We start from the raw sequence: 15,292 nt of genomic DNA on the forward strand, positions 1-15,292 counted from the left end.
ATGATCATTTCAATGTTGTGGATACTGGTCATACATGAAATAGCTTGACTGCAAATACTTTTGGCAAATTTATCTGATTCAATTGTCTTGACTAGAAAAATTTGCAGGAGAAAGCTGAATTCAGTGGTTCCAATTAAAGTACTGACAGCCGACTACTTCAGTCAGAGAAGTCAGCTACATTTTCCCCCTCAATGAAGTAACTGAAGACAGATTCTTTCAAGTGACTTTGACAGGGCTCAAAATTAACCAAATATTCCAGTCGCAATTTTGCAACAAGATATGAAAAATAATATAGTTGCAATTTCACAAATTTTAGTCTCAAAATTGCCACGCTGCATTGTATCGTCCACAGTTTAGCAAAACAATATATCAGCCCACAATATATACTTGTGTGTAAAGAAGCCGCTGAAAATGGTGAATGATCAAACCATAGAGTTGTCACAGTGTTCGACACTAACTGTAATGTCTTACTACTCTGCTCTTTGGGCTTGCAACCAGTTGTGTTTTTTTGGTTGCCATGGCTTTTTTTGGGTGCCCACCTTCTAAAGACCTGTTGCCCATCAAAACTCAATGGAGGCTTGTAGAAATGTCAAATTTGTCCTCAAAGGAGGATATCATAAAAGATATAACAAACTGTTATCTGACAATTTGGTGTTCTCTAGTCACTTTTAAAAGTAGTGACTTATGCCGTGTTTACACTTGAGCTTTTTACTGCGGTAACCAAGTTTACTAACCCGAGTAAGTTTTTCGCAAGTGTAAACATCAATTAATGGTTATTATTATTTCAGTAAACACCGCTAAAGACAAATAAAGAAATTTGACCAAGGTAAACCCAGTGATCTGGTAAATCAAAGTAAAATGACACACATATCTGGTTGCGGTTAACTAGTTGCTATGGCATTAGATATCCTGCAGAGTTCAACTTTACTTTGCCTAACGTACGCCAGTGCTGCAACTATCTGCAATGTGTGTACACTGTATGTGTGGTGTCGTTTTGTTTTTTGAGAGAGAGATATGGAAGGCAATAACTCCTACAATCCTTTACACAGACAGTGCAAAAGATAAGGGATTATTTTCTATTAATAATTTTTACTACATAATTTGTTCGCGAATTTGCTTTTAGGCAACGCTTTGAACATGTAATCGCAATCAGCTTATTGATTCATGATCTTTTTCATTCAATGGAAGATACACTGTACTCACAGAATGCTGGTGACGGCATATTTTGGCTTTCCTCGACCAGCTCAAAACCACAAATGTATTGCTAACAGATCAAATTGTACTAAGGTTTAGTAACTTGACCTTGGTCATTTATTATATAGTTAAATAAAATTTAACATAGTTAACGACTAGGAGCTAGTCTGGTCAGTAGTGTTTTGCAGGCGGTTGTTAGTGTCTTGGCCGTCTGGTAGCGTTGTTCAGCGTTTTGGTGCGTTCTGTAGCGTTTGTTATAGTTACATGGTTCACGACCGGGAGCTAGTCCGGTCAGTAGCGTTTTGCAGGCGTTTGTTAGCGTTGTTATGCGTTTTTGTAGCGTTTGCAGCACTCTTTAGGTTGGGGGAGCCCTGGGGCTGACATGGTTCAGCGGTATTCCTGCGTAGTGCATGCGTTGTCCTATGTGCTTGCAGCGTGTTTGTTGGCGTGGCGTTGTGAGTCGGTTTAGGAGTTTAGTGGTTCTCGGCGTTCTTCTCGCTTCGTTGGCTATCTCGGTCGCTGTCCAGGTTGAAATAGAAGTTCTTCGATCTTCGACCGTCTCCATCTCGTCTTCACCGCCGTGTTGTGGTTCGTCTTACCTTCTCTTGTACCAGTTCCGATAGTCGGCTCGTCGCTCAGATAGCGTGGCGTTTCTTTGGCGGGCTTAGTGTAGCGGTTCCCAGTTGTGGTCAACAAAAGAAAAACAACAATAGAGAAAACACAACGATTTCTTCCGTCATCTACCGTGGTTTCCTCGCCCTCTGTCGTGTCTGTTGGTTTTTCTTTACTCGCTCATCGCTCTTTCGTGCTTCGGACCATCGTGTGCTCCGATACGTTTATTTTGGCGGGCTTAGTGTAGCGGTTCCCAGTTGTGGTCAACAAAGGAATAAATTCTAAGGATTTCGTAAGTCATCGACCAGGGTTTTTTCTTCGGCAGCTGTCCTGTTTATTGGTTTGTCTTTCCTTCACTCGTCGCTCTTTCGTCCCTGGACCGTAGTGTGCTCGCCGATCCGTTAGCGTGGCCAAAGGATTTCGTCCTTCATCGCCCGCGGTTTTTTTTTTTTTTCTCGCTCTCTGTCGTGTTTGTTGGTTCGTTTTTCACTTCTTTTTCGTGGTCGCCTCTAACTCGCTCGTCGCTGGTTGGTGTTCGATCATACATCATGCCGAACCCACCCCGTTCAACCAACAATAGCTTGTCCGCTGGACTTCGTTCGGAGGACATACCTCTCTTGTCCCCCGCGCCGATGGTGGTTTCTACGGCTCCCTCTGGCCCCGTGGCGCCTTTGGCCGTCGATTCGATCGCCGAGGCTGTTGTTCGCGCGCTTGGAAGCACCCTTCCGACTATCATCTCTTCAATTCAAGGGAGCGCCCCCTCGCCATTACCCCCTTCCGTCCTTGGCACTTCTGTTGGCGTCACTCCATCTAGCTCCTCTGGATCGACTGCTGTTTCTTGTGATGTCAATGTCTCGTCTATGGCTTTTGGGGCGTCATCAGGTACGTTTACTTTGCCGGCCTTCATTCCTACCTTTTCTCCTGTGTCGGCCATCACTGACTCAAGCTCGGCCCGCTTCATGGCCCCCATTACCTCTCCATTCGCGAGTCCCAGTGTATCCGGCAGCCTGCCAAGTTTTGGTAACTCTGGATCAGTGCCTACGTCTGAGAAGGCTTTCATTGTTGGTCCTGGTCATGCACCAGTCCCGGCAAAATTGGCCAAGAAGATCATCGAGGGCCAGTTCGTGGAGTTGGCGGATCTACTTACAGTCAATCTCCGAGCTGGGGATCAGGAACCACAGACCTTCCTGGAGGGTAAACTCCTGGTGTCCAACATAAAACGCAGGCAGGTTGAAATCAAGGATATTCTTACTTGGACTGAGGCCTTCACGATTTTCCAGCTGGTCCTGTGTGCCTCTCACCCCCTGCGTTGGTTAGACTTGACCAGATATAAGCTGCTCATTATTCAAACAGCCCGCCAATATCCAGGTCTGGCTTGGCTTGAATACGATCTGGCCTTCAGAAGGGATGCCGCTGCCTCGGGCCTTACGGATTGGTCCAAAATGAATTTGGATCTGTATAGTTTTCATTTGCGTTTGCCAGCATCGTCCTCACTGCAACCAAGGCCGTCTTCCCTTTCCGGGTTTCCTCAGTCTTCCTCAGACAGCCCAGACTCCCACCGACGCACACCATTCTGCCATTCCTGGAATGAAGGGAAATGCCGGTGGCTATTTGGGAAGTGCAAGTTCCGCCACAACTGCAGCAATTGCGAGGGAGAGCATACCAAGGCTAACTGCCCCTTTCCCCGCTCAGCTGGATTTCGTTCCCGTTCCCGCTCCCGCTCCCCCTCCCCTGGAGGGAGAAGGGGACAGTACTGAGGGGCGAGGTACGCCCAGTGTTGTGTTTGTACATAGTTCGAATGATGTGATTGCGTTGCCTCGCCAGCCGAATAAATTGCCTCAGTTGGCAAAGTTGTTTTGTCCTGTGCCAGTTTCAGTTCCAGTCTCAGTTCCGGTTTCTGTTGGAGTTAAGCCCAGCGTTCCAGTTGTCTCTTTTGCCCCGTTATCTCCGGTGTCTCAGGTCACACCATTACAGTTGGATCAATTTCAAGCCGAATTATGCCACCATCCCAACAAGTCAGCTGTGGCATTTGTGACTTCTGGCATACGGGATGGATTTCGGATAGGCTTTGACCCATCCTTGGTGTCCCTCAAATCTGCATCTTCAAACATGCGTAGCTCTGCTGAGCACCCATCAGTGATTGACTCCTACTTGCAAGCTGAAGTCTCTTCTGGCAGGGTGGCAGGTCCTTTTCCAGTGCCCCCGCTTCCGTCATTGCAAATAAGTCGTTTCGGGGTGATCCCCAAAACTAATCAGCCTGGGAAGTGGCGTCTCATTTTAGACCTATCATCCCCAGAGGGGCAAAGCGTCAATGACGGCATCCCTAAGCCCCCGTTTACAGTTCAGTATGTTTCAGTGGATGCTTTCATTGATGGCATAATGTCTCTGGGTCGAGGAACGTTAATGGCCAAGTTCGACGTGGCCAGTGCATATCGGAATGTGGCTATCCACCCAGACGATCGCCCCCTTCTTGGCATGAAGTGGCGTGGGCAATATTTTGTGGATTTGGTGCTCCCTTTTGGGCTGCGTTCAGCACCATTTATTTTCACCGCCATTGCAGACCTGGTTGAATGGATCCTGGTTCACAATTATGAGGTTACATTTCTCCGTCATTACTTGGACGATTTCCTCACTTTGGGCCCACCGGCGTCCCCTGTGTGCCACAACAACCTTCAAACCTGCGTTCGTCTGTGTTCAAAACTTGGCCTTCCCCTTAATCCAGATAAGTTGGAGGGACCCGCGACTCGTCTTACAATCCTTGGGATTGAACTTGACTCCGAGAACCTTCAGGCTCGCCTTCCGACTGACAAGAGAGATAGGATTGTTTCACTGTTAGATGAGTGGTCGGCAAAACATTTTTGTAAACGTCGCGAGCTGGAATCCCTGATTGGCCATCTCCATCACGCCTGCAAGGTCGCCCCACAGGGTAGGACATTCCTTCGTCGGATGATCGACTTGCTTTGTGCCTTTCGCCGTGATGATCACCCCATTAGGCTTAACCAGGAATTTCGGCGGGATTTAACCTGGTGGCGGGAACTGTCCCAAACTTGGGATGGCCTCAGCTTTTTCTGCCTCCCCACATCGGCACCTCTCCCGGACTTCCAGGTCTCATCGGATGCAGCGGGCTCTTTGGGCTATGGAGCTATTTTTAAATCCCACTGGTTTGCTGGTGCCTGGTCAGCTGCACAAAGTTCCTCATCTATAGCGTACAAGGAGCTCTTCCCAATTGTAGTGGCAGCCTATCTGTGGGGCTGTCAGTGGGTATCTCGGCGGGTCGAGTTCTTTTGTGACAACGAGTCTGTGGTGGCTGTACTTAAGTCTGGCACCTCGCGGGACAAAAACCTAATGGTGTTGCTGCGTTATTTGACTATGCTGGCCATCCATCATTCATTCTCATTTACTGATTCATCTGTTCGAGGCAAAGCTAATCCAGTTGCTGATGCACTCTCTCGATTCCAATTTCAGCGGTTCAGATGCCTGGAGCCACAGGCCGACCCAACCCCGTCTCCTATTCCTGCTTCCCTTCTGGCAGCGCTTCAGATGCCTTGACTCAGAAGTGTCGGTTCTTACTTACCCAAGGTCTTGCACCTTCCACCCGACGAGTGTACCGATCCGCCCAACGTCGATTTACAGACTTTTGCCGCCAGGATGGTCGTGCAAACCAGGATGGCTCCATCCCCCCAGCCACTGAGGAGACTCTCATGCGCTTTGCTTCCTTCCTGGCCGACAACCTGAACCATTCCTCCATCAAGGTCTATCTATCTGCAGTGCGCTCCCTTCACATTGACCATGGCCTTCCCGACCCGCTAGTCAACTGTCTTCGTTTGCAGCGTCTGCTAAGGGGTATTAAGCAAGTTCAAGGTCCAGTGTCACCCAGGCGCCTACCTATCACCGTTGATCATCTGACGGTCATTCAGTGCTCTTTGGACTTTTCTACTAGCGCCCATGTTATGTTGTGGGCTGCGTGCTGCTTGGCATTTTTTGGGTTTTTGCGTGCGGGCGAATTCACGGTCAACTCGGCCTTTGATCCTCACACCCATATGACTGTTAGCGACCTGCAAGCGGACTCCTTGGTGAATCCCTCTTGTTTCAAAGTCCGTATCAAGTGTTCCAAGACAGACCCCTTCCGTGTGGGTTGTGATATCTACTTGGGGCGTGGCTCGGGCTCTGTGTGCCCCATAACAGCATTGGGCACGTACTTGTCTCTGCGTGGGTCTGCTCCAGGGCCCCTGTTCTTGTTTAGTGATGGTCGTCCTCTTACCCGGCAGCAGCTATCATCCTTTTTGCAGTCTACCCTACATGGGGCTGGGTACTCCGGCGCCTACTCCGGCCATAGTTTCCGGATTGGGGCAGCGACCACTGCAGCGGCACGTGGTGTTCCGGATCACCTGATCAAAACCTTGGGGCGTTGGTCGAGCGAGGCATACCAGATCTATATCAGAACTCCAGTTAGTTCCATTGTCCGTGTTTCCTCCCAGTTGGTGGCGTAACAGGTAGTGGATTTCTCTGGTTACCAGCGGGGGTGGGTGCCTCAGGTTTGGGCTATCGGGGGCTTAGGCCTAGTTGCCCCGAGCCCCCTTGCTCCGGGTTCTTCTTACCCGGAGATCCCTTCGGCATGGCGCGGGGGGCTCGTGGCTTGGTTGCGGGTTGGGCAGGCCAGTCGGGTGTTCTAGCGCCTTGGGGATGTGACTGCGGTTGCAGCCCCCAGGCTTCCTGGGCACCTACCCTCCACTGGCGACGTGGGCGTTAAATATAGTTAAATAAAATTTAACATAGTTAACGACTAGGAGCTAGTCTGGTCAGTAGTGTTTTGCAGGCGGTTGTTAGTGTCTTGGCCGTCTGGTAGCGTTGTTCAGCGTTTTGGTGCGTTCTGTAGCGTTTGTTATAGTTACATGGTTCACGACCGGGAGCTAGTCTGGTCAGTAGCGTTTTGCAGGCGTTTGTTAGCGTTGTTATGCGTTTTTGTAGCGTTTGCAGCACTCTTTAGGTTGGGGGAGCCCTGGGGCTGACATGGTTCAGCGGTATTCCTGCGTAGTGCATGCGTTGTCCTATGTGCTTGCAGCGTGTTTGTTGGCGTGGCGTTGTGCGTCGGTTTAGGAGTTTAGTGGTTCTCGGCGTTCCCTCCCTCTCCCCCCCTTTTCGTTTTTTTTTTTTTGTGCTCTTTTTTTTTTTGTGTGTTATTATTATTATTATTATTATTATTCCACTGAGCTATCTGGCTCAAGTGTGACGGGTGCCTTAGGGGGGCCTGGCGCGGGGGACTCGTGGCTTGGTTGCGGGTTGGGCAGGCCAGTCGGGTGTTCTAGCGCCTTGGGGATGTGACTGCGGTTGCAGCCCCCAGGCTTCCTGGACACCTACCCTCCACTGGCGACGTGGGCGTTAAACCAAGGTAAACGCTTGAGTGTAAACACAGCATTAGCAAATGCTTTGCAACCAGATCAAACGTAAGCAAGAAAATTTCATGAAATAAACAAACAATTAGGTAACTATAAGTAAAATGTAATTTTAACTATTAAGTGATCATCAGGAGTACTGTTCACTGAATAATTATGAAGTGGCTGAACAATCAATGCAGGAAGAAATCAACAATTGAACTGAAAGACTCATTGACATTCTTACAGATTTTAAAGGCTTGTTCAATATGAAAGTAGATGTATCATACGCATTTGGCCGTGTGAAAACTGCGTTCCAATTGTAACAAGCATTCCTTTCGCATGGAGGAAGATGGCAGTCTCAAACGTGTTCATATCTGTTGCGAGGTTTGTACCTATATACATGTATGTTAAAATAAATGACAGCAAAGAGATATAATGTTGTTTATTTCTTTATCGTGGTTAACAGTCACTACGTCATATTACTGGTCACTTTCTTCAAAGCAAATCAAATCGTTCCGGAAAGTGTGAGTTGAACAAAAATTTCTGATTGGCTGATCTGGAAAGTCTTACAGTTCTTTTACTTGTCCATGGATATATTTCGCTTGCCCTGGGTAATTGGGTGTCAAACACTGGTTTTGCACGTAACATCGCCGCTAAATTACGCTACAATTGTGCTATCTTCAGATTGAAAGAAAATTCATGGTGAGAAACAAAAATAATTTTGTCATTTCTTTAATTTAGCAAAAGTAGCAGCAAAGTGGCAACTGCTAACCCTTTTGTTTCAAAAGAGCAAGGTGAAAACAAGTTGCAAAGGAAAAAAAATTTAGTTGCAACTGCGACTGTATTGGTCACAATTTCGAGCCCTGTTTGATGATGACAACAGTTGGTTACTTTTAGCTACTGTACTCAAACCAGCAACCAATTTTGAATTTTATTAACCCCCCTGTGGATTATTATACATTTGAGTGATTAGAGTGACTTTCATATGACCCTGAAAAATAAATGCAAAAACAAAACAAACAAAAATGCAAAACATCTTAATTGGCTTATCGAACAATTTTCATTGGCTTAGTGAAAGCGGATGCAAACAACGTCATCTCCCCATTGAACTTTCTGGAAAGTTTTGCTTTGATGTCATTTGAAATGTAGTTATGTGATTGGGCAATCGAACAGCCTTATTACTGCCCATTGGAGCTTCCTTGGGGAATGAGGAGCTTTGTTTTAATCTTGCCAAACATTGGTCTGTGAAACAAATTGCAAACAATTTTTCAAGGTCATACGAAAGTTGCTCCATTGTCATGCAGATCACAAAGTGCAGTAGCAAGAAACTCCTAAGGAGGACAGGTTTCTACACTTGTTCACCTTGAACTAATCAGATTTGAAGGTCCAGGTACATGTACAGTACACCTGACAATTGCACGCCCTTTAAAATTAAACACTTAAAAGAAATAGATTTAATAAAAGAAATAAAAATTTAAATAAAATAATGTCATACCTTGGACCTGTTGACCCTTGATCTTCATCCATGCATTTCTTAATCTCTTCAAGCCATTGATCCATCTCCTCTCTGTGGTTAGCAGCCAACATGTATTCTCTCTTGTTAACTGCCTAGAAACAACCAAGAAACCCAATTTAGAGCTCAAAACAAGTGCAGAGTGAAGAGTGCTTGTAGAGTGAAAAATAATTCATGCTCGTTTTAAGACCTTTCAGTGCTTGACGTTGCAACAGCTGAGGTTGCCAATGCGACTGGATTTAATTCACTGGCGACTACATTGTAAATTTTCACACTCAGTTGCCAGCCTGGCTGCTAGGATATTTTTATATTTTTTTTTACCGTAATTTTTTTTAATTCATCGAACGAGTGCAGTGAATGTCCAATAGCAGACTTTGCTTCACGCTTTAACACATGTAGCCTTTGAAATCTACATCTTTCATTTAACTTCATTCCAAAAGTGACATCCAAGATTTTCTAAAAATTAATTATAATTTTATTTGGAGTGTACATAATACATGTAGATCTTAAATGAAGAAAAAGCTTTTACAACTTTAAAAATTTTCAACACGTAAACAAGCCAAACGCAATGACCGTGCACCTGCATGTACACCGGTATGCCTCGTGCAGTGTTGTTACCAGAACTTTTTCTCAAGGAGTCATATGGCCCATAAACCTCAAATTTAAGCACCATCCCCTAAAAAGATTGGGTCCTTTCCCAAGGTACAATTTTTTCCCTTTAAAATAATATTCTAGCCACCCGTGTTTCATCTTCCAAGCATTTTGAAATACATAAATCTTTCTTGCTCTTGTTGATAACGTCGAAGCAGAATAATATATTGTCTTGTAAATGTAGCCAGCATTATGACCACAAACTAGCCTCAGTCTTCTGGTGAGTTAAAGATAACTACTGCGTTCGATGTCCTGTTTGATTCATAGGTTCACATTGTTTTTTTTTTTTGCCGAGTCAAACTTAAGATATTCCTCTTTCTTTTGGTTTGGAAAAACATTCTAACCATGGATGAACTATAAACAAGTATTTTCCAAACATTTCTAAGCTCGTTGGGGCGCATAGTGTTGATTACTCTGTGGCAATTTCAGATTTTTGCGTGTGAATGCCACAAAAGGGCGCAGCCTGGTGAGAACATTGTTCATGTTTACTTGGTATTAAAATTAGTTTCCATCTTAATTAATTCCCAGAAATAACGAGAAAGACTGAAATGAAATCGTTGTTCATAATGAATCGCGTTAATAAAATTTTTAAAAAATGTACCACTGTCACTAATGTAGAAACTTTAAACAAGTAAACAAAAAACTTAATAGTAGACGTTTTGGCCTCATCGTGAGACTATTCTCAAGGCACAGTGAATAAATTAATGCCGAGATTTAGTGCTCTTTAGCATTAGCATAAGAGCAAAGGCTCACAAGTTTTTCAAGTGAATATCTTTGCGCCAATTGAGTTCCTTTGCACGTCAAGGGAAGGGTTTGCGAATTAAAAGCATTTCCAAGGATCAAGAGTACATTTAAAATGCAGGTATCACATTATGATACATGTATCTGGAACAGTTGACTCGGTCACAATCAAATTTGTAAGCAATGTTGTGATTGATGAACATTTAACTTTTTGTCCCACTATTTCTTAAATTCAAGTCAAATTATCCTGAACTATTTAAACCTATCTTTGGCTGTCAAGGCCACTTTACACGCTCTGATTTTTGGTTCGGCCTCACTTGCATTTTACCTAGAGTTCATTGAAATGCATAAGGCCCAAAGGGCCGAAATTTTTTGCCGACTAAAATACTTGAGCTGGCGACCAAATCTGAAAACTTCTAGGGGCCAGCTGGCTCCTAGGTTTTTCCTGAAAGGTGAGCACTGCCTTTCCGATTAAAGTTTACAACATTAATGATTTAATGATTGAAACATCAACGATCACCCTTAGTTTCAGAGAAAGTTCAGTTTTTAAAGTAATTAAACCCTTCCACGCCTGATAGTGGGAATTACAGATTTTACTCTGGCTAACACCAGACCATTATTTTTACTCACCAATTGGGCGTGTGTTAGGTGTGAATGGGTTAAAACTGATGATACCATAGTTGGTTCCAAAACATTAATTTTCAAAAGAGCAAAATCTCAGGCAATATAATCAGAGTGACATTCCTCATATTAATTTTGGCAACAGATAAGTATATCATGCAAGACATAAAATGGGATTCACTGCGTGCAATGCTGCTTTGCACATCTGTGCTTCATTTAACCCTTTTCCTTCTAAGCCCCGATCTAATCGGGGTAAATGACGTAATGCCAGTTCTGGCTGTTTTTCAACTCAGCGGTCTTCCCCCCCTAAATGTAAACGTGCACATCGCGTTCTCGGCAAGAAAAGCTTTCATTTGATTCGAAGCACGTGGAAATAGGTAAAAAGCTGCAGTTTTTATGAATTTTTTTCGGCTGGAATATCGTTAAACTTTAAAAATGGCGACACGAAACCAAAGGGAAAGGAGAGCGCCTGAAAGATATGGAGTTATTTCGCTTGGAATACCGTTCGACGGCGAAAACTCCGACCTAGAATTGGAAGAAGAAGAAATTGAGCAGGCTGGCGAGTTAGGATCGTCAACAAATCCCGTGTATTCTTCGAGCGAAGACGAACTTGAGGAACCTCGAAGAAAAAGAAGGAGAAGGGGAAGAGAAAGAACTGAATCTTCAAGTGTTCGTGAACATGTGAATTCATCAGAGAGCGATGGAAATGACACTGACTCTTCTTCAAATTTGTTTGCGGAAGACAGCAACAATGAAGACTTTGAGGGCTTTCCAAATCGTACATTTGAGTGGAGAGAACCTGTTGGAGAAATAAATGCCCCACCAGCATGTGTTCAAGCGACAGGCGCAAAAACAGAACTGCCAGAGGATGCATCAGCCGCGGAATTCTTTCAGCTTTTTTTTGACATGGAATTGCTTGAATACATTGTTCGTGAAACAAACAGATTTGCTGAGCAAAGCCAAGTTGAAGCAAAGAAAAGAAACCCGCTTTGGACTTACCCTTTGACTGTGGCTGAATTCAAAGCCTGGCTTGGTTTGCTCGTTGGCATGGGAATCAAACAGTTGCCCCAAGTTTCACATTACTGGTCAAAAGAGTGGGTTTTAGGAGTCCCATCATTTGCATCTGTTATGACAAGAGACAGATTTCTTGTAATTCTGAGGTATCTTCACTGCAGTGACAATTCTAAAATGCCAGCTCGAGGACAACCTGGATTTGACAAGCTGTAAAAGGTGAGGCCTCTCTTACTTTCCTTGAAAACACGTTTCAAACAACAGTACAGTCCTCACTACATTCAGGCAGTTGATGAAGCCATGATTGCTTACAAAGGTAGAACATCTCTAAAACAATACATGCCCCTCAAACCCATCAAAAGGGGGATAAAAGCTTGGGTCCGAGCTGACTCTGTGTCTGGATACATGTGTGACTTCAATATTTATGAGGGAAAGGACGACATACAAGGAAAGGGGCTTGGATATAAAGTTGTAACAAGCTTGTGTGAAGAACTGTATGACAAAAACTATTGGATTTTCTTTGACAATTTTTTTACAAGTATCCCTCTCATGGAAGATTTATTAGAAAGACAAACCTTTGCTTGTGGAACTGTGAGGGCACATTCCAAGGGATTACCTCAAGAAATAATACCAAAGAAAGATGACAAGCTAGCACGAGGGCAGCACTTGTGTCGAGTGAAGGGACGTCTTGTGGCTCTTACTTGGCAGGACAAGAAACCTATACATTTTTTGAGTACGATCAACCCTGCCCCAAAACCCGATGATCAAGTGTTTGCGAAGCGTAGGAAAAAGGATGGTACTCTTGAAGATGTTCCCTGCCCAGAAGTTGTACAAATGTACAACAAATACATGGGAGCAGTTGATAGAAATGATCAAATGTGTTCTTATTTTACTGTTGGCATTCAAACAAAGAAATGGCCTCCAAGGATTTTTTTCTTTTTGCTGGAGAGAAGTATTGTAAATGCTTTTATTTGTGAATCGGAATCAACAAATCATGATCCCCGCACTCACCTGGAGTTTCGTATACACAAACTTGTAGAAAATTATCATGGAAGAAAGGATCAAGGAAGGCCTAGAGTTAATCCCCTTGAGTCCAGATTTACTGAGAGGCACTTCCCACAACATGTACCCTATAATGAAAAAGGACGGCCGAAGGAGCGAGAGTGTGCAGTGTGCAAAGCTGCTGGGCGGGTCAAGCGATGCTCATTTATGTGCCTGGATTGTAATGTGGGACTTTGTGTGGCCCCATGCTTCAGGAATTATCACACAAAATAAAACTGGAACATTTTGTTTGAGTTTATCTGCAAATGACAATTTCTAGTTCACTTAGTAACAGTCCTCGAGTCAGTGATATATTAATAGGTTTTGAATTTTTTAATGATTAATTAATGCATTAAATATTAATTTCCTCATGGTCAAAAAGTAGCAAATTTTTCAAGCTTTAAGAAAATGTATAGGTCTTAGAAGTTTTCTTGAAAGCTTGCAAGAAACAAAGAGCTTTTCTATAGCAATGTCACAACGTAAACAAGACCTTCAGAAAAACTCAGAAAGAAAAGGGTTAAGACTGACTTTCTAAGTTTTTCCTTAACCAAAATGTCTGATGAGCTGACAAGATGACCTAAGGCAATGTGGCTACTTTAGACTTCCATTAGTAGGAGCAGCTGTCATTTTATCAGGACAGGAATTGACATATGTATTAGTTAAAATACAGTAAAGTGGGGTCAAAGTAGAAAGTGTTGGTATGGTTACAAACAAACTAGTGGTACTGCCTTTGTAGAAGTTCATTACTTGTTCTAAGTTAAACTAGCATTGCCTTGTTATTTAGAGAGACTGTATTTTTGATTTTGTGATTATATTCTACTAGAACCAAAAATGACGTTACCACCTTCTGCATTTGCATAACACAGATGTACATGTATGTAAAAATGTAAATATCTCTGAAACCAAAATAAGATACTTCAAAAATGATTCTTGTTTATTCTAAATGGCCCTCACAACAAGCATTAAGAATTCCTGTATTTTAAAAAATATATATTATTATTAATACTTATTATTATTGTTTACTTCAAAGGCCTGCACTTAAAAAGACAAAAAAAGCAAATTTCAGCAACATTGATGTAAAATATAATTACATACATACCTTGATTACAAAAACATTATTGCCTCCAGGAAGTTCTAGTTCCGTGGCACGCCTCGCCTCATGAATAAGGAAGCAAAATATTCCCGTCTTTGGTTTTGTAGACTAAAAGAAAGAAGTCCCTGAAATGATCACTTCTCTGAGAATTCCGCAACGGAACTGATAATATTACCATTCCATTTCAGTTTCTATCACATTCACGTGATTTACAATACGATATAATTAAAAGCACCCATCTCAACTTGAAAAAACAAAAAACTCCATTTCCACCCTTTCCATCTGCAGGTGTAGAAGATAGTAAATGCTGAAATTATTTGTCCATGAAAATAAACTGGGAGGAAACTAAAAACTGGCCTATTTTCACAGTAAACTTTGATATGCTTTATGTCTATTTCATGATGACTCACTGCAACAGCATTGGTTTTTCTAACCCTGACTAAATTATTTTCACTAACAATCTATGCATAGGAAATCTCACTATGGGTCCGTTATTGGGTTGGTTACCTGCTAAAGGAAGACAAATAGTGTAGCTAGTACCATGCATATGGTTTTCAGCAATCACTTTATTGCCACAACTTTCTAGAAGTGAGCTGCTTCAAAGAGATGAATACATTTCTCCTTTGCACTTTACTCCTCAACAACTTTTCCCACCGTGAACAGCTTTCATAGTTCTAATTGGATTAAAGTCAAGTGGTCTTAGAAAGTCATTTTGGTAAAATATACCAGCTGAACTCTATTTAAATAATTGCCTCCAAGTCTTGCAGTATGGCCTACATGATGTATTCTGTATTACATTGTAATTGTCGGGTCTTTTCATTCAAATCCCCACTGACACAACACCAGCTGACAAGACTGTGAGGTTAATTAACACCCACATACAAGTATGGGTTGGCTGAAGTTCTTTTTCATTTGAGTGTAATTCCAAAACGAACCCCATAGAAATTATTTTGTTTCAAATATTGTTTTCCCAAAAAGAAAGGTTTAAAAAAAAAAAAACATGTATAAAAGAAGTCAGTTTACACCACTTGTCAACGTAACGCTAGAAAACAATGGCTGGGCCATCAATTTACATTGGATGGATACTAATACCCTGCAATCAACATGCAATTTGTCTATTAATTAAATACGAAACTTTCGATATTCCAGTGATTTCTTGCAGCGAGAAATTGTTCTTCTAAATAGTTAACAACCAATGCCGAGGAAGTGACAAACTGAGCAAGATCAGGAAAATTCATTTCCATAGAACAACATGACACTTCTAATCTGCATGTACCTTAAAAAATCTGATAAAGTTTCGTTCGAACTTTCAGATCGCTTTCGAGTTTAATTTTGTTGAACAGCTATAATCCTCAAAACCCTCGAGATAAAACAAACACAACGGCTACATCGTGGATTAATAGACTGATAAAAACACAACGAACACCAGGTGGAAATCGA

The 15,292-nt window shown here is 42.9% G+C and overlaps 1 protein-coding gene across 1 annotated transcript in view; it reads right to left on the bottom strand.

Moving 5' to 3' along the window:
* LOC138045595 (SH2B adapter protein 1-like) overlaps positions 1-15,292 on the bottom strand; it is a 30,504-nt gene that overhangs the window by 14,372 nt on the left and 840 nt on the right. Inside the window, exons 2-3 of the mRNA XM_068892151.1 lie at positions 13,859-13,960; positions 8,677-8,789 (exon numbers count right to left, since the gene is read on the bottom strand). Coding sequence (XP_068748252.1) covers positions 8,677-8,789; positions 13,859-13,960 — 215 coding nt within the window. The remainder of the gene's footprint in view (positions 1-8,676; positions 8,790-13,858; positions 13,961-15,292) is intronic.

This window comes from Montipora capricornis, chromosome 4, assembly GCF_036669925.1.
Source record: "Montipora capricornis isolate CH-2021 chromosome 4, ASM3666992v2, whole genome shotgun sequence".
Lineage (NCBI taxonomy): Eukaryota > Metazoa > Cnidaria > Anthozoa > Scleractinia > Acroporidae > Montipora > Montipora capricornis.